Genomic DNA, 18,491 nt, shown 5'->3' on the forward strand with positions numbered 1-18,491 from the left:
CAATTTAAGGGCAATAAATGTTTAAACTTTACTAAATGAGTGTGGTGATTCATGGCCACAAAGGTCATGGTGTATCAAAATTACTGAATCCTCATTGCATCTTGTTATTGTTTGATGGCTATTGATTCTCATTGTTTAATTGGAAGATTTCATACTCCTTTCTAAGTCAAAAGATTCAAGTCGACCTCTGAGGGTATTAGATGTCACTGCCCTATTACGTGTCATCTTAGCCTAATATTAGGAGGTTACACATCCACAACACTACTTGTCATCTGGCACAGCTTGTAAACATCATTCAAGCCAAAACTATCTCTCCAAACAGTAACAAGAATCTTGTAAGAAACATATGGCAAAAACAACTGGATAGGTATAGAAATAGGTACAGAAATCCATTAGCTTATTTGTCTAGAGAGCTGGCAGGAGTGTTAACCTATCAAGCTTTCTAAATGATAAAAAAAACTGGATACTGCATTGTGCAATACTTAAAACAGTAACACAGTGAAAACACCACACATAAATCCACACCAGGGTAGACAAATTGAGCTTAATTTATTGAACAAAACAAGACTGCAATGACAAAAATCCAATAAGTAGAGGTCAAGATATGATTTTTTTTTTTTTTTTATAAATTAAACTGTAGTGCTTAGAAGCAGAAAGAGCCAACCAGGCCATCTGGTCGCGCTAGACAAGCCAAAGTCAAAGGTTCAGGCTGACCGGGAAGGAACGCAGGCTGGCTACAAGACCCACACAGGGCCCACTGTGAAAAAGTACCTTGGTCCTTGAGATGCATCGGTTCTGATTGGCGCAGCAAGATTGATACATCGGTTCTGGGTCCGCGCTAACAAAAGCAGTGAAGATATGCTTAGGCATTAATCCGGTGGATGGAGGCGATGCGTCGATTCAGGGCCACATAAAAGGGACGATGTGTCATGCAGCTGGCAATGCAGTGCTCCGATCCTCACAGCAGCATTGCGCTGACAATGGTCATGCATTGTCCTCGATCCTCGTAGCAGCGGTAATGTGGTAGTGAAGCGTCGTCAGCAAAGGGGATGTGTTGGTTCTTAGCAGCGCAACAAGGTCAGTGTGTGGTTTCTTAGCAGGAGCAGCCAGAAAAGCCCACTTCCAAGGGCCCAGGACTGGGTTGGCACCACTCGGCAGGGCAGGACTCACAGTTGACAGTGTCTACTGGTTGTAGCAGGATAGTTGGAAGTATTTTGTGTCCTTAAGACTTCAGAAAACAGGAGGCAAGCTAGCAAGCCCTTGGACTCACTTTGGGTTCAAGTGATGCAAGTCCAGTCCTTCTCACCTATGCACGGGAACAGCAGGCAGCAGGGCAGCTCAGCAAGGCAAGATTCCAGCAAAGCAGAGATACAGCAGAGTAGCAGTCCTTTAAGCAGCAGAGCAGTCCTTCTTGCTGGCAGAGTCTTCACAGGTCCAGAAGTGTACTGAAGTTCTGATGTCATGGGTCGAGTACTTATACCCTGTTGTGCCTTTGAAGCGGCAGAGGTGTGGGATTTAATAAAATATCTACTTGGCCTTGGGACAGGCTGCTTTACAAATCTGCTTGTCCTGTTAAAAAATGCACTTGTCCCTTTGGTGCCACATACTCCGGCTGCAAATCATGGCAGCAATCTCATTATGTAAGAATTCTGATAACTGCCTCTCTGATTATCCCAGGGCTCATAATATAGTAGAGCTTGAATACTGGCATTTCCCTTATTTTGTCACCTTTCTTCAGATCTACATACTGGGGCTGAAAGTAGCAGTAAGCAATAGTTTCAAGGGTTGGAATGCCCTTTTGAGTCTGTGCAAGCCTACTAACTTGCATTTTTTAGGGGGTTATGACAGCTCTTTGCTAATCTTTTCCCATACTGAGAAAGTTGGAAATTTACTCCTGGAATGGGCAGAAGTAAAACTTCTTCCAGGGTTGGGGAAAAGAGTAGTTGGAGAGAAAGTGAACTTGTAAACGGCCAACAGATTTTTGCCTGAGCAAACCTGCACATCCATATTTGCTCATACTAAATGCAGTTCACAAATATTTTTTAGGAGTACAATTTGCTTGCCTACTTATGTAAGTTCTTGTGAAATAATGAAAGCCGCAAATCTGCACTAATGCAAGGACATATACCACGGGTGCACTTTTGTGACTTTCTTTAAGAATTGGGAACCTAATTAGGTCTGGCATGAACTACTACCTTTTTTTAATGAAATTTTGTCTCTCTGTCACACAAAAAGGTTTACAGATTTTTATGTTGGAACCTCTCAGTAGTGCAGCCCAAGCTTACAAAATTCCCTTAGAATGCTCATCCTAAAAATAAAGGCCTTGAGTAAATGAACAATAAATAAAAGTTTGAACAGCACTAACAAATGGACACAAACATTACCATAACTGCAGAAAATTCTCTTCCCAATTCATATGTGGTACTGTAAACTGGCAGCTAATGTGTTTGTGCTGCAGAGGGTTGGGCCTATTTGTTCCAAGGACAAAATAAACATGAAAACTTCTTGTCCTTGACCCCAACAATATGTTTTGGGTGTCCTGGATTTCGGGCTATAGGAATTCCACATCCCTGATGAGGAGGTTTCAAAGAAGGGTCTTAGAGGTGGGGGTTACCAGCCCTTTGTGTGGGGACAGGCACTAACTATTCAGGTGTAAGTGTCAGCCCTCTACTCCCTTCCTGCCAAGGAAGTGCTATCAGAATGCAGAGGAGTACTCAGATGCACTTAATCTTCATGTGTTTGTGGCTGTCTAGAGGGAATGCACAAAGTATATCTGTCATCCACTCCAAACTTTTTGGAGACAGGCTTCAGGAACACAGAGCTGCAAGAGCGGAGAAATGACCACTTTCTAAAAGTGGCATTTCTAAAATAGTAATGTTACATCTGACGTTCCAAGCAAACAGAATTTATCATTATCATTCCAAAGATTTTAAACAGGATACAACTACTCCTTTCTAATTAGCAATTACAGCTTAAAAGTGCATTGAGGAATTTTCAAGGTTAACCTATGAGAGTAGGAGGAGGCCTCACAGTAGAGAAAAATGATCTTAGGTGTTTTTCACTACCAGGACATGCAAAACTTAAAAGTACATGCTCTACTTTTTACTTACGCAGCACCATGTCCTATGGGCTACCTAGGGCCTACATTGGGAGTGGGGGGCTTATCTGTAATAAAAGGGGAATTTAAGTCTTGGCAAATGGTTTCAAATGCCAAGTCGAAGTGGCAGTAAAACTGCACACATAGGCTCTGCAATGGCAGGCCCAAGCTATAGTTAGGGGGCTACTAGAGTGGGTGGCACAATGAGTGCTGCACGCCCACTAGTAGCATTTAATTTACAGGCCCTGGGCCACTGTAGTGCACTTTTACTATGGACTTAAAAGTAAATTAAATATGTCAATTGGGGTTAGGCCAATGTTACCATGATTGAAGCGAGGAACCACAAGCACTTTAGCACTTGTTAGCAGTGGTAAAGTGCACAGAGTCCTAAAATCATCAAACACAACTTCAGAAAATGGAGAGAGGCAGGCGAAAAGTTGGGGAGAAGACCACCACTAGGCTGTCAGGTCTAACAAGTATTTCTTTATAAACCTGTTGTGTGCTAGCTTGTGATAGAGTGGGGCTTATTAAGTCCTAAACTCTTGCTAAAGTCATCAAAATAAATCAAACACTGGTCGTATGGATCTTTGATTGTCGGCTCGAAGTGTAAGAAAGATCATTGTAATGAGTTAATTTAACCTTTTAAGTAAATCTGGGGCAAACTGAAAATCAGAACACAGAATCCTACTTATTGCCAACACATCCTTTCGTTTTCCAAAATTCAAATCAGGACAATTACCGAGTTGAATAGTAAAAACTCTAGGGTTGATGTTTAACTGTGCATCCAACATGCAGCATTTGTCAGTGCTGAGCGCCACGGCCATATATTGTGTGACAAAAAATATTTTAGGGCTGAAGCCTGCCTAATTAAATAAAATAATATTTCAGCATACAAAAAGAGAGTGTTTACTTAGGATGACTTCGGTTTTTGGGGGCGAAAGGTACTAATTAGTATTTAAGAAAAAATGTACACACCTGCAATGTGGTTAAAAAATGAGATGTTTGTACTCCCTTTACTGATATCGGGAAAATCTGCACGCAGCATGCAATCGGGGCCTTATTACCGCGAAATGAAACAAACACAACAAGCGCATTTGTACCCGCACATATATTTATATGCAGTTTGTTTGAAAAATAGTCATGCCAAAAAGGTGCATTACTTTTTACACTGGGAGGACAGTCTGCACATTAACTTTAAAAAAGGCTGTAACATGTCACATGTAGCGGCAGCTTTGCATTTCCCCTGCACCATAATTAAATGGGCATTTATATGAAATTATGACACCTGTGCCAGATTTGCTGCCAAGCTGTGGTGGCCGTTTGTCTTGCAGCGGCAGAAAATTGCTATTAATGAGAGTCTATAATACTGTAAAATACTGCATTCACAATCGTGCTTGAAAATAGTTAGGATTCGGAAGAGGACATTTCCGCATCTGTCTGAGGAATGGTAATGAACTCAGTTGCCCTCTGTATGCCAATCCTTAGCCAAGAAAGACTGTGAAAGCACTGTATGTATTCCCTCCAAGTTGTGCTGCCAATGGCGTAACAAAACTTGAGGGAGGACCCGTGCAAGATACACGGAGGGCGCCCCCTCTAAATTCAATCAGGAGCTAACAGGTCAGGGTACTGTGCTGGGTGGGGCCTCGTAACCTCCCGCCCCACCCCTTTCCCCATCCCCACGGCACCACGGGGCCTGCAGGGGCCTATGTTACGCCACTGTGTGCTGCATGGGAACAATTCCCACTAAGAAGGGATGTGCTCGCAGTATCTGCTTAAGGGCACTGTTTCCTAAGATATTTCACATGACCTGTGAATCACTTTGCAATGAGGTCGTCACACAAAATTTAAGCAGTCCTGCAAGGAAGACACCCATGGTGTGCAAGATGGCTTCACACTCCTGAGCACCAAAGTCCCCTTTAATGTCCAGCACAGATGTAGCCCTGCTGCGGCGTGGGTGGTTTTGTGTGACGGGGCTTGATGGTGGATATCAGGCACCCTTGTGTAGAACACAATAGACACCATGGACCTGGCCTTTGAGTGGGCTGCGGGAATGCATCTACCCTCGTGGGGGAGGTACGGTACCAACAAACAGCTAGGAGATGCATCATGCCTGTCTATTAGGCGCACTGCACTCCTGTGTACATAAGAACATTGACAGAACAAGGGCAGATGACTAAATAGGAATGTGGTGCATGGGTCTCCATCTGTTGTGGCTCATCCATTAAGGGTACATGTATGTGCTAGCAGAGGTCGTGCATTCTTCTGATAATATGCTTCTTTGACTCCAAGACTCTTCAAAGTAACTCCTTCATGCGTTGTTGCTCCATCAACCAACGGCAAAACCACATTTATACAGATCTATGCTCTAAACGGAAATATAAAAGTGCAGGTACCTAGTATCCAACAGTACTAGTCTACCAGTGAAAATGGAAATATAAGGGTGCAGGTAATCGTTAGCCAAGCGCCCTAGGTTTCTATTGAGAAGGGCCAGTACTCCCCCATTAAAGAAAGCGCTGGTACCTTACCTTTCAAATGAAAAAAGTGCAGGAAGGAAGTACATGACGAAATCTGTCCATTTTAAGCACTTTCTGTACCCCCCGCAAATGATCTTACACCTATTACACACTCACAGTCGACAAGGGAATAGCAAAGCATCTCTCAAAGATGCAAGATGGATCCATCAGCAGCAGATTCCTTATGGCTGACGCTGCTGCCTGATATTATTGTTTGTGGATTTAATCTCCTAATGTCAGTGCTCAATGTCATTTCAAAAAACCTCTTTATTCCAACAAACACTAAAGACTGTACAATGTGAGCACTACGGAACTTGCCCTGAAGGCAGAGGCGTCACACTGATGGGTTCGGCATTATCATGAAGGTGTTTGTTAGATGTACTGTGTCTCTCAAGGTCTCTCTAGGCCTCTGGCTCTGCTTCATCTGTCATTAGACATTGTAAAGTGGTGTGTGTTTAAAGAAATACCACAGCGTTTGAAAAAAAGCTGTTACATAGGCTTCACTGAAGTGTTGTATTAAAATCCAGCGACCAATCGTGGGAATAGGATGGAGCTCAAATCAAATAAAACTATAGTTTTGTTACAACACATTAGTTGTAAAAGCATGTAAATCCTGTTCGTATTCTGAAAACCCGCTTTATTTGCACCTTTAGGCCAAATGTCTTAACCAATGTTATGGTCGCAAACACGGAATGTTAGTGGCAGCAAACCAGGTATTTCATAGGTACAAAACCCTTTTTAGGAGTCAGTAAGCTTTGACCAACTACTCAAATTGGTTGCAGAATGGTACTGATTTGTTATTTAGATAACGAGGTCTTGTGGTCGCCCCTTCCAAATTGAGAAGTAGCACCATATGTACTAATTATTTGTGACTTGAATTCCACCCACAAACCATTAAAAAGTAATGGGCTTCCAAGCTGGGGTCACAGCCTTTCCGCAAAACAGAAGGGGTTCTCTTTGGAACATTTCCCTTTTGTGAATTAGGATACAAGTTTAAGGGTGTGGGGTAGGCAAGCGGTTAAAGGGACCACTGTCAGCCCCCTTGATGGAAGTTTTTTTTTTTTTTAAGCAGCTCCGTTTCCTTCAAGGATAACTGGCTGCCTTAAAAAAGTTTACTTTAATTACAATCAAAACCCACATGAAGGTCTGCTGACCCCTGCAGGCCACGAAGCATGTGCTTTTGACCAACCGTTAATGAGTCCGTACTTCCAACACACCTAATTAGTAATAGTTAGGCAGGTTGAACTGTGTCCACTCTGATTCCTTAATCTGCGAACCGACCTATAAGTATTTAAGTCGTTTTGCAAAATACGTTTCGTCCCGCAAAAAGACTTGTAGCAAATTGCAACCACTTTTTGAGATCAGGAAAATAGTACATGTGGCCATAGATGCCAAGCATGCCAGGAACTCCATGATGGAAGTGAAATAGAGTTACCACCTGACTAGGTGCTATGGTGACAAAACTTTTAGTGTTAGACATTCCTATCGCACGTCTCTCTTTTCAGGCGTGACTGTGGTAAGGCTTCACCTGAAATGAACCATGAATACAAGTCTCAGAAACCACAGATGTAAATAAAAGCCTAGAACTGGAATAATACGAACTTGTGAAAGGGTGAGTGATAGTAAATCTGATGCAAAATAGAAATAGTTGTAGCTGAATGAAAGCAAACTAATGTGTACTCCTTTGGAACTGGTACTGGGTAGAACCATCATACGATATTACAGAAATACTTTTACAGCACTTAAAACAGCACTATTGTGATAGCAAGAGCTACAAACGAGCATTGCCAAAAAAATAGTTTTGCTCTTGGCCTAGTGGAAATGTTTTCTCCTTACACAGGTACAAACACACACACAGACACACACACAGCCACACACACACGTACACAGACAGTTGATGGATAAGATCAAAAGAATAAGTCCGTAAGGGCGGGAGGTTTAAATAGGAGTGGGACAATGTTACTGCAGAACTTATGGATGCTTATTAAGGATCTTCCTTCTGTCTCTAATAGTTTTCACTTTTGAAAATAAACTAACTCAGGCACAGGATGATTGTTGGAAAGTGGATTATTGGTAAGGGCAGGTAAGTATCTACACTTAGCAATAGATCACTAACCTCCACTTAGGTCCAGTTAGGTCTCAATAAATTAAACCCAGCTCAACCCTTGGTAGGTTGGCAACGAGCAACAAGGCTTAACGTAGAAGATAAGTGTGTAAAGCATTCAAAAATCACAAAACAGTAAATAAGTAAAACAAAAAACAAAATAAAAATACGAAACAAAATTATAAAAATAGATTGTATTCTTATCTTTAAAATGACATCAACATGATTAAAATCAGATAAGGGGAACCGGAGATATGACTTTTTAAAGAGTTAATATTTTCTAGCGCACAGAAGCAAATAGCGCTCACGGGGTTAAAAAAGGTCATACTGGAAAGGGACAAAGTCCAGAATTCAGGCCACCCATGAGGTAACACTGTTACACTTACTTTCAGAAGTGTTTCTTGATTCAGGAAAGTGGTCCACAGCACCAGCCAAGGGTTCAGAGGCCCTGGTTTGCCTCTTGGGGTCTGGGACTACAACTCCCACAATGCACCTCTTCAACTTATGGGGTTGCTCCAAACGTCTTCAAACTTCTGGATCTTCTTCCAGAGGTCCTTTTTGTGTCCTTGGAGTGTCCACAACTTGATCCAAGGTTCCAGAGGCTCTGAGTTGCTCCTAGGGAGTTGGGACTACAATTCCCAGAATGTATCTGGTCAGAATCCTCAAATGTCCACTGGATGCTGGTCAGCTGGGCTCTGCTTGCAGGACTTGATACAGGAAGCTCTGGGCAGCTCCTTTGTACCTGTAGCAAACAGGGAGTCCCTTCTTGAAGCAATAGAAGACACGCAAAGTCCTTTAGTGGTGAAGCCCAAGTGTGCAGCTGGTGCAATCCTTCAGAGTGCAGTGTCCAGGTGCAGGTTAGGGGTCCAGCAGGACAGTCCTTCTTCTTCTTTGTCTTGTTCCTTGTAGGGATCTCAGTTGTGGGTGCCCATTCTGCCATAGTTATCCTTGCTCCTGGGTGAAAAACAGGGAAGTCCTGGGTATCCAATCACAGGCAGGCTCCTTCCCCTTTTGATGACGACTTCCTGGGAAGTGTGGTAAAAATCAATCCCAGGGAGCAACATTCCTCAAAAAATCCAACATGGCTGAAAGTGATATTTAAAGGTTAGATCTGGCTGAGCCCACCCACTGGTGTGGCAAAAAATCCTAAACACACTCCTCTCCTGTCCTCTCTTAATCTAATCAACTGGGGCACCTAATTGTCTGGGGTTGCAGGCTGTGAGGGAGGCGCTGGGCTGCTCCAACTGTCCTTCCCTGGCTTTGAAGACCAGTTTGGCTGCCCTTCCTCGTTCTCCATCTGCTGAGGCAGATCTCCTCCACCAGGCACATCCTTTGTGTTCAGCCCAGGCCACTTCATACCTCATCAAGACAGCCTGGCCACGCTGCCAGAGGATGGCCAATCAAAGAAGGGAACTACAGGGATGAAGCTGACAACTTTCAGGATGAGTTTTAAAACTCTTTACCTGAACTAGTTGTATTAAATCCAACAATTGTAAGTTGTGGGATTTATTATAACAATTCATTTGATACCAAACTCAAGGTATCTGACACTTAAGGAGACTTTGTATATTTAAATAAAGTCTCCCCATTTTAGCCTATGGAGACCATTCACGACAGGGAGGGAAAAACAAATTTGGCTATTTTACCTCACCAGGACTTATAAAACAATTTTTATACGGTGCTTGCTTATAGTTACATGGCAGCCAACCCTAGGGGCACACAGGGAACACTTTGGAGTGACTTATATGTAAAAATAAGGTAGTTTAAGACTTTGGAAGTGCTTTTAATTTCAAAGTCGAATTTGTAGATGACTTTAGCTTAAAAACAGCCAGCAAGGCAGGCCTGCTTTTAAAAGGACGCTGGGAACCTCAGCAGTGCACCTACGGGTTCACTACCTATACTGGGGTCCCTAAACCTACATGCCCTGCCATATACTAGGGACTTACGGGTAGGTTGACATAGCCAATTATAATTAGCCTAATTTGCATACTCATTTTACACAGAGCACAGGCCCTGGGACTGGTTAGCAGTACCCAGGGCACCATTAGAGTCAGGTAAACACCAACAAAAAGTGAAAATTGGGTGCAAAAAGTTAGGGGGCCTCTGCAGTCAGCCCTGTTTTCTCACAATGATGAAGTCTCACACTTGTACAGGAGCACTTCTTGTCACGCCGCAGCGGACAGCGACGCGAGCCGAGCGTTTGGCTCCGGGTTCGGCTGCGGTTCCTGACTGCCGGGTGTGCCACACCCCTTTTGTTCTTTATTTCCTTGCACGAGGCCCCAAAGTGGGCGTGGGGCCTGGGTGAGTCTTTAAAATTGTAGGCGCGGCCCGCCCTCAATATTAGACGTGGGCACCTTCCCCCCAACCCCTCACTTACCTAGTGCAGCCTGTTCCTTACTTCTTTTTCCTTTTTCTCTTCTTTCTCCTTTTCCTCTTGTTCTTATTTTCACACTTAGCAGCCATGTTCTTCTTTCTCCCAGCATGCCTTTCTTTTTCCATGCATGCCTTAGGACCCTTTTTTCAAAATGGCGCCTTTTCTCTATATGTTCCTAAGAGTCTTTCCCAATCCAATATGGTGTCTTTCTTCTTCCTGTTGGTCATTTCCTGTTTTAGGGTATATAAGGTGAGATTCTTGTTTTCCTTGCGCTGCAACACTTCCTTTTTCTCCAGTTTTTCCCTCGTTTGTTCCAGCTTCTTCCAGTATTGTTTTTTCTTGTTGGAAGACTTACCTTTTTGCTTCTTTTTTGTTCCAGGGAGTTCCTGCTATAAAGGTTTTTGCCTTTGGTTTTTTTTCCTCTGGGACTCCTTCGGGAGGGCACAGACTGCCTTTTGGCATTCCTTCATCAGCAGTACCGTGGCTACCAGAAAGGGCCGCCCTTACCTTGGTCAAGGCTGAACCTACAATAATCAAGACCGCTCTGCAGTTCCAGTGGGCCAAAGACATAAACAATAAGTAGCCTGTGACACTTCTTGGCTTTGGGGCCATTGTTGACTTTGAGCATCTACAGACTGGAGACAACATTCACTGACATTCCATCAAAGTATAGAGATAGAGGACTTCTTTAGTGTATGTCTGAAATGAAATATACTGGTAGTGTTGTTTTAAGTGTTATTTCTCATTATACATCACATGCATGTGTTTTCTCAAAGCTGAAGCATAATAACATGTTCCCCACCCACCCGTTGTTAAGGACGAAGCACTGAAACAAAAATTGAATTTGCCAGGTTTGTTGTCCAGCATGACACAAACCTGTGCTGCAATTGGTATTGGTGGTATTAGTGGTGCTGACATCAGTGCGGTGTTCTATTGTGGTGGAGTGCGGTAATAATGCTATAACGGCTGATGCTATCGGCAATTGGAAATACATTTCTGGAGATGTTAATTGTTAATTGTGGTCGTGATAATGTGGTATTTGCATTGATGTTATTGGTTGTGGGTTTTTTTTATGGTGATATTGCGTGCATGAGATAGAGAATTGAATGTAACAAAATATGTGATGGCTGAGTGCACATTTTAGATGCAAAAAGGCCACTTGTGTCCTGCAATGCATGCATTTCATAGGTGGCAAAATTATATAAAAACAGCCAATAGCATCTGGTGAGCGAGAAATACTTCACTGGATACAGCCAAAAACATTCAATGTATATTTTAAAGAACTGATAACAAAAGGTCTAGACGACAGGTGGCAAACCTTTTGCCTCACTGGATATAACACAATTTGCAAACATAGTCAAATGTTATAAAATATGTTGTGCGCTTCACAAAGTAATATACAAACTATTACCCACGAAATACATGTCCTCAGTACTCACTTCTCCTTATGCTTCTATTCTATTTTCATCCAATATTCTTTCACCTTTTCCCCTTTCACACTCTCTGTCAAACTATTCCAAAGCTACCAACCTAGACGATCTTGCTTTCCTCTTCTGAAAAAGTTAGGCCAACTCAAACAGGTACCCTGAACCAGTGCTTAATTTGTAAATAAAAATGTGCCTGTGTGCAAAGCCCTCCTCTGAAACATGTGGCTGCTGCATTTAAATATGCTGATACAGACTTAATCTATTTACAGCCACTACATGCCCCTTCAGCTTTTGGCTTTCTCCCTCTGTGACACTATACCATCTTTCTCTTTCTCCATCTTTTCCACATGTGTCTTTTGCTCGCAGTAAATGCCTGATGCAGGAAAATAAGTGCTGGCCCTCAAAAATGAGTGCTAGTGCCGCCACCGACAACCACTTGCTCAAATTAAGCACTACCTTGAACAGCCATTCCTGTCCTTTGTGAACATATTATTTTAATCTGTCTTGTTCCTTATAAGATTTTGATATGTTTGATATGTTTCATTTGCCTAAGGCTGCCATTTGCCATGCTTTCACCAATATCCTACTGCCAAGGCTGCTTTGTGCAAACCAACCTATTAGAAGAAGAGTCGAATTTGTTGCTTTGCTTAAGGTCCAGAATTTACCTTGTTCGTATAGTTCTTAATCTGCAAAGCGATTTGCTTATTTTTCAAGAGAAAACATCTTCTCTGGGCTTGCAATTTACTTACCCTCCTTACCTTCTGGTCTTCTGATATTTATTTAGCCAACAACTCAGCACTTTGGCTCATGCTTGCTATCAAATCATTATCCAGAGGCCGATGTCCTTCTTTTCCGAAGGTATTCCATAACCTAGGAATTGTGAGCTCACAACTTGTCGTAACCCACTTCTATTTGGTACCAAAGTAAACATGCTCCTATTTTCAAATGTTTGTTAGTGTAAAACCTCAACTCATATCCACGTTCTTAAACTACAGACACATTCTCTCCACATTTTCAACCAACCACCATCCTAATATCTCTCTAAAACATCCCAATTCTGTCTAAAAACCTTCCTCCGCACAAATGTCACCTCTTTATCATACTAATTCACCTTCATCTGTCACGTTTTACTATCTCAATCTCGAAGATATCAACATCTAATTCCTTTGTTAACACAACATACCATACTCATGCTCCACAACTGCCACTCATCAGTTGCATACTGCACCATAGCTCGAAAGTCATAAACCGGCCTTTACATTCTATTTCTCACTGGAACTTGGCTGCCTTCTTCCCAAGTCTTAACATTCTTATCCTTCTTAACTACATGTTTCAACAAGACTACTAAGTAGCATTCCTAGAAAACTTGCAGTCACCTTAAAGATTCATCTTTCCCTCATCGTCAGATACCTGCCAATGTTTCAGCCCCTCTTAAACACCCTTCCCACCACTCACAAAAAAACTCTAACTTTCAACTCATTCCCTAGTTTACCGTTGATATAATTATTGACTTTATGACAGATCGTTTTTTAAGACCCACTAATGACTTATTTCTAGTATAACTGAATTTTCAAAGGGGCTTGCCATGAGACCAGAATGCCAATCTTTTCAAATATTTTTTAGGCACACTAATGCACAACAACACATTACACTGTCTAGTCAGAATGTGTGTGTCATCTTTTATTATACCGCCTGCCTCAAAAGTTACTCCAGTGCCATCCGACTTTTACTTGTGATTATTCAAACCACTCCCTGATTGAGAGCTCCACTTAATCACACAACAGCAAACTCATTTACTCCATAATCCTGTCAAATCCATCCACCGCTCTCATAATAATTCTCGCTCTCCTCGTCAGCCAAGTACTCAATGATCAGTACAACACCGTCATTGTAGTAACCCAGCACAATTAAATAGCTATATAACCTTTTGTATTAGAAGCAAACTAGCAGGCTATAAGCTGTTTATCAATCCTCCAGCCTTTGCAAATACAAATAAAGCATCTCTCATTAAGTAAACCTCCCTCTGGTGTATTTCCCTTAAAAATGTTCTTTCTGATTCTTTTCACCTCTAAACACAAAAAATCAAAGATACTAATTGTAATTTACAGTAATGAAGTTCTCTTTTATTTATATATTGTTCCTCGCACTATAACACTCTTCCAATATAATGAATGTCATTCTTCTCCTACTAACCAATAGTATTTGAGACAATCTTTTTACAAGCTCTCCCTCTTCTCCAGAGTCCATTGTCACTCTATTCCTAAGATGTCAACACTTTCTTCCCCAATCTACTTTGAGCTCCCATCTGGCTTCTACCTTCACTATATGACAGACAGACACTTCAGTCAATTCCAACCAATCCCTGTTATGTCCATGGAGAACAGCAGATGATGATTAGTCTCACTATTATGCATAGCTTTCACTTACAGCCATTAGCGTGAATAACTGGGTTTTAAATCCGGTAGTTCACAGCTATGACATAGCAAAACCTGTTTCCAACTGTTACTAAATCATAAAGGAATTTCGGGCTGCTTTAACTGGGCTCTCTGAAAGCCTGTCAGAGGTGCACTAAAAAGCAGGGAGCACAGCTTCTGGAGCGGAGGGGAAAGAAGGCACAGACAGTGGAGGGGTGAGCGACAGGAGTCTATGTAATATTTTTTTACATTTAGGACCGAAGGGAATGCTATGTTATATATCTACCTCATTACTCCTCTGTCATTGTATAGCATTTTGAAGCAGAGTAGATGATTTTTGGGGACATTCATACCCTACAATTAAAGCTGGGTAAAAACTGAATTTAGGAAATGTTATCACCTCTAGGCTCTGAGTGACATCATAGACAATTCCACTGGCCCTGCATATAACTAAAGGGTCAGTAGGACTAATGGAATATTTTTTTAAACAATGCCCTTAAAACACAAACCACTCCCAGGTGCAAAACATATTACTTGGCAGTCGGTACAGGCAACAATGCCCGTGGGGCAATGAATGAATAATTGTACTCCAATAATGCATGCATACTGGATCACTGTCCCTCTACTGCAGCCTGGGGAGTCGAACAAAATGGCCATGATTTTTAACCGCTTGAGAAGAGTCACCTCATATGATATTAATGATCCTCACTCAGTCTTGAACTGAAATATTAGTTATAAAATATTGACCACTGTACAGCATAATCAACTGTAAGCTCTCCTTGGGGTTAGTTTTATAAATACACGCACACAGAGCTCAAGTTTCACAGACTCAAAAGTGTGTAGTTCATCTAGTCAGGTTTCTGCTTTGTATTTGCAGCTTGTAGAACGTTATAAAAATAAAACTACAAGTCACAGAATGCAAAGCTGAAACATAAACTAAATGGGCGAATCACCCATCGTACTAGGAAGCTGGACAACTCTATGAATACTACTCCAAGGGCTGGTTTCCTGCTTGTACCATGTTATAAAAATAAAACTACAAATTCCAGAATGAATATGTGTGCTGCAAAGGAACTGTACTAAGCAGATCGGAGTGCACATGATGTAAAGATGTCAAAATAACTCTGGCGATAAATGTTCTTTTTGACGAAATAGCCTACTTTTCTATAATGTAAGTTTGGACTCATTATAAGATAGAGCAGAGGGTTAATGTGCCTGCTGCAAAGAACGTGTACTAAGTAGATCAGAGTGCATATAATGTAAAAACTTTACCGCTGATCGAGTTTGCACTCTGAGCGTTGTAGGCCATGAAATGTAAAAACACCGATCGCGTTCGCCCAAGAGAACGTACTTTTGTCGAGTGGAAGCTTGGAGTCATCACAAGGCAGCACACACGGTTAATGTGCCTGCTGAAAAGAACGTGTACTAGGCAAATCACAAAGGGTATGTAATGTAAAGATGCCAAAATAACTAGTGATTTATGTTCTTTCTGGAGAGAGAGCATACTTTTGTCTAGAGGAAGCTTGGAGTCAGTATTAGGTAGCACACAGGGTTAATATGCTTGCTGCAAAGAACATGTACTAAGCAGATCAGAGTGCATATAATGTCAAATCTCTACTGCTGATCGAGTTTGTGCTCTGAGCACTGTGAGAGCCATGGCAACCATGAAGCACAGACAAAAGAAAAAAGTAGTTTGCCTATGCTGAAGTATATCGGCAATCATGCAATTATCCCTGTAACATGGTTGGTGTCCAAGCCCGTAACCAAACTGTCCTAAGGCATAAAGCACTTATCAATTATATTAAGTGATTTTTGAAAGGCAAACCCACAAACAAATGAAAGTGATGGTGGAAGTGGTTAAAAGTCCACAATACTTACAACAGGTCCAAGTGCTTGTGCGCTCGACTTAAAATCCCCATAATTCACTGCTACCCTTCTATAATTCTATACGTTAATAATTATAATGCAATCGTGCTGCATTACACAACTTTCTAAAACAGAGGTACTACAGCCACTATTGGAACAAACCTGACCAGTTGTTGCCACAGAGGAAGCTGTACCTTTTATATAATACGCCTATGAAACTGTCCTCTGTCGTGTCTATGAAGAAGCTTATCTTCTGTTGTTTCGGATTTGAGAGTTTATAGTCAGTTCCCTCAAGAGAGATATTATTTTGCGATGTGTGTTATTGAAGGTTTTGTCGCGTGCAGTTTTCAGAGAAGGCCGGCAGCTTCCTTCCCGCCCATGCTCTCTCTCCCACCCTCCCTTCCTCTTCAGCATTAGTGTCATGTTGCACAGCTTCCCTGTTCGCTCATGCAGTCTCTCCCTACAAAACCGCTTTCAGAAACACTGAATTGTCATTTTTGAAACAGGACAAACCTTTTCGTATGCTCAATGTCCTGTCTGTACACGCAGATCCATGTCTGCTTCCACCTCTTCGCGTGATACAAAAGCAGAACAATCATAGTACATAGCAGCATTGTTCTGTCATTTCTTTTCTATAATGATCGATACCGCAGAAAGCTGTCCGGAGCGTTCAGGACACAGAGAAAAAAAAGAGAAAATCCTCAGGCCAAAACAGGCACAGATCTGGCTATCACTTTCTAGATAGTGGATTTTCCAGGATTTTTAAGTGGGTTTCTGTGGTTGCTGTAGCAATGGCTGGTCTATGAATAAAGGGTTTAAATGACACTTTTCCTTCTCCAGCCCTTCCCTGAAGAAGCAGAAGACATGCGGCTAGATTAGCTGTTTCAGCTGTACTAATACTGTACATTCCATAGTGCGAGGCCCTATCTACCTTTAGCTAGCATTACCTCTACTACCAACGAGAACGAACACACTAAAGCATTGCTAAAAATAATATCAAGCGCCAGAAATGTGTAATTTGATTCTATTGGCGGTGTACTTTTCAGGACCACTTAAAGGCAACAAATAATCGGTTTAGCGCAGAGACTGTGGTTTACCTCGGGGTTGTTTTCGCTTTACACATAACAAGTGCTATCCAAATATCCAAAACAAAAGCTAACTTTAAACAATCTGCTCTCCTCCAGTGTAATATGTGCCGGAGAAGGCACACGCACGGTGATATTTTACATCGCTCATAGCCTCTTGTCTTCCTGCGTAATGCGGTTTCACTTCAGCTCCAATGAACACGCATCCAACTTTCAACTTTATTTTGAAACATTTGTCTCCTTTTCGCAACTCTGCATTTATTACTCATTTCCCTCCGTCTCTCTGTTTTGCATCTCTTCCCTCACAAACAGAGCAACGGCACTAATGTCTTTATAATAATATTATTCATATTATAGAAATGTTAATATAAACCTTATAGTACAATCTTTCAAACTGCCTGGATTCTTGTACTCAGGGATGCTTGTGTCAGTACCTCAGTTCAAGCAAAAGATGAAAGGTGGCTAAACTTCGTAATTATGTCTCCTAACCCGCATCTCTCTTTTACCCTGCCATATACGTTTATTGGAAATCACTATAACTAGGTACGACCACTATATTTTGGCTGAGTCTTAACTGTGCCTATTCTAAAAGCCTGCACGGCAGCGCCAAGAGGTCTATCTGAAATATGTGCGCCTTGCAGGTATCATCATACTTAATAGCATTAAGAAACGCTGTACTGGAATACGATGAGTCCAGCTGGACTCTACACATAAGACATTTTACGAATACTTTAAAGGTAAACTGCTTATTCTACAGGACAACAAATAGCCAAAGAGCCAGTATGTGTGTGAACCACAAATGCATCCAGGTGTTCTCACCAGTGACTTTTGGCAAGCTTTGACCCAGACGAGCTTCAAATACTGTCTTGGCAGGCAGAGGCACTGCCCCCGTCAGACAATAAGCCGTGCACAGCCGGTTACTCACTTGGGCTGGTTTCAACGTCGCTGCCGTTCGCGGAGGCCATGTTTTCCCCCTTCTTGCGGGAATCACTTGGGCAAACAGACAGTCACACCACGTTAACTTAGAAAGAGACGACGTGGAAGGGGAAGCAGCACTGGCCTGGGGTCGTGGTCGTCCACAGATTTCCCTCTGCTACTCTGTCTTTCTCCCTGGTCCTACATAACCGTGAGTGTAAACACAGCTCATGTCATTTCCTCTGCGAGGAGGAGGGGCTCTGCTTCCGAGACAGCTGCACGCCGAGTTAACTTTTACAACTGCGGTGAACTATTACGGTAGGTTATTCTCGGTTTTACCTCAAGATTTAGGGGCTTATTTACAAGACCCTTGCGCCGCCAGTGTATCACTTTTTATGTGGCAAAAGGTGACGCAGCAGCGGCGCTGGGAGCTTGTAAATAAGCCCCTTAGTTCCAACCTTTCACGCATGTCAGAATTCAGCATTTCTTTTTTGGCAAGTGGCCATCTGTTAAAGAATGTTACCGAAAATTCAGTTATCCAGGCACCTACCCACGCTTTAAAAATAATCATGTTAGCTATTTATTTCACAGTAACACGATAGCGTGATATAATTGACCATATCTACTTTCTGCCTGTAAGTAGCTCAGTGCGAAGCACCGCAGCATATATCTGTACTAATATGTGGGGCGAATATT

At 42.1% G+C, this 18,491-nt stretch overlaps 1 protein-coding gene across 1 annotated transcript in view; it reads right to left on the minus strand.

The window, feature by feature from the left end:
* The window catches only part of LOC138285082 (glycophorin-C-like), a 217,051-nt gene extending 198,923 nt beyond the window's left edge, over window positions 1-18,128 (minus strand). Inside the window, exon 1 of the mRNA XM_069224600.1 lies at window positions 17,806-18,128. Within this exon, the coding sequence (XP_069080701.1) occupies window positions 17,806-17,845 (40 nt within the window). The 5' untranslated portion in view covers window positions 17,846-18,128. The remainder of the gene's footprint in view (window positions 1-17,805) is intronic.
* Window positions 18,129-18,491: the final 363 nt, after the last annotated feature.

This window comes from Pleurodeles waltl, chromosome 3_1 (genome assembly GCF_031143425.1).
Source record: "Pleurodeles waltl isolate 20211129_DDA chromosome 3_1, aPleWal1.hap1.20221129, whole genome shotgun sequence".
Classification (NCBI taxonomy): Eukaryota; Metazoa; Chordata; class Amphibia; order Caudata; family Salamandridae; genus Pleurodeles; species Pleurodeles waltl.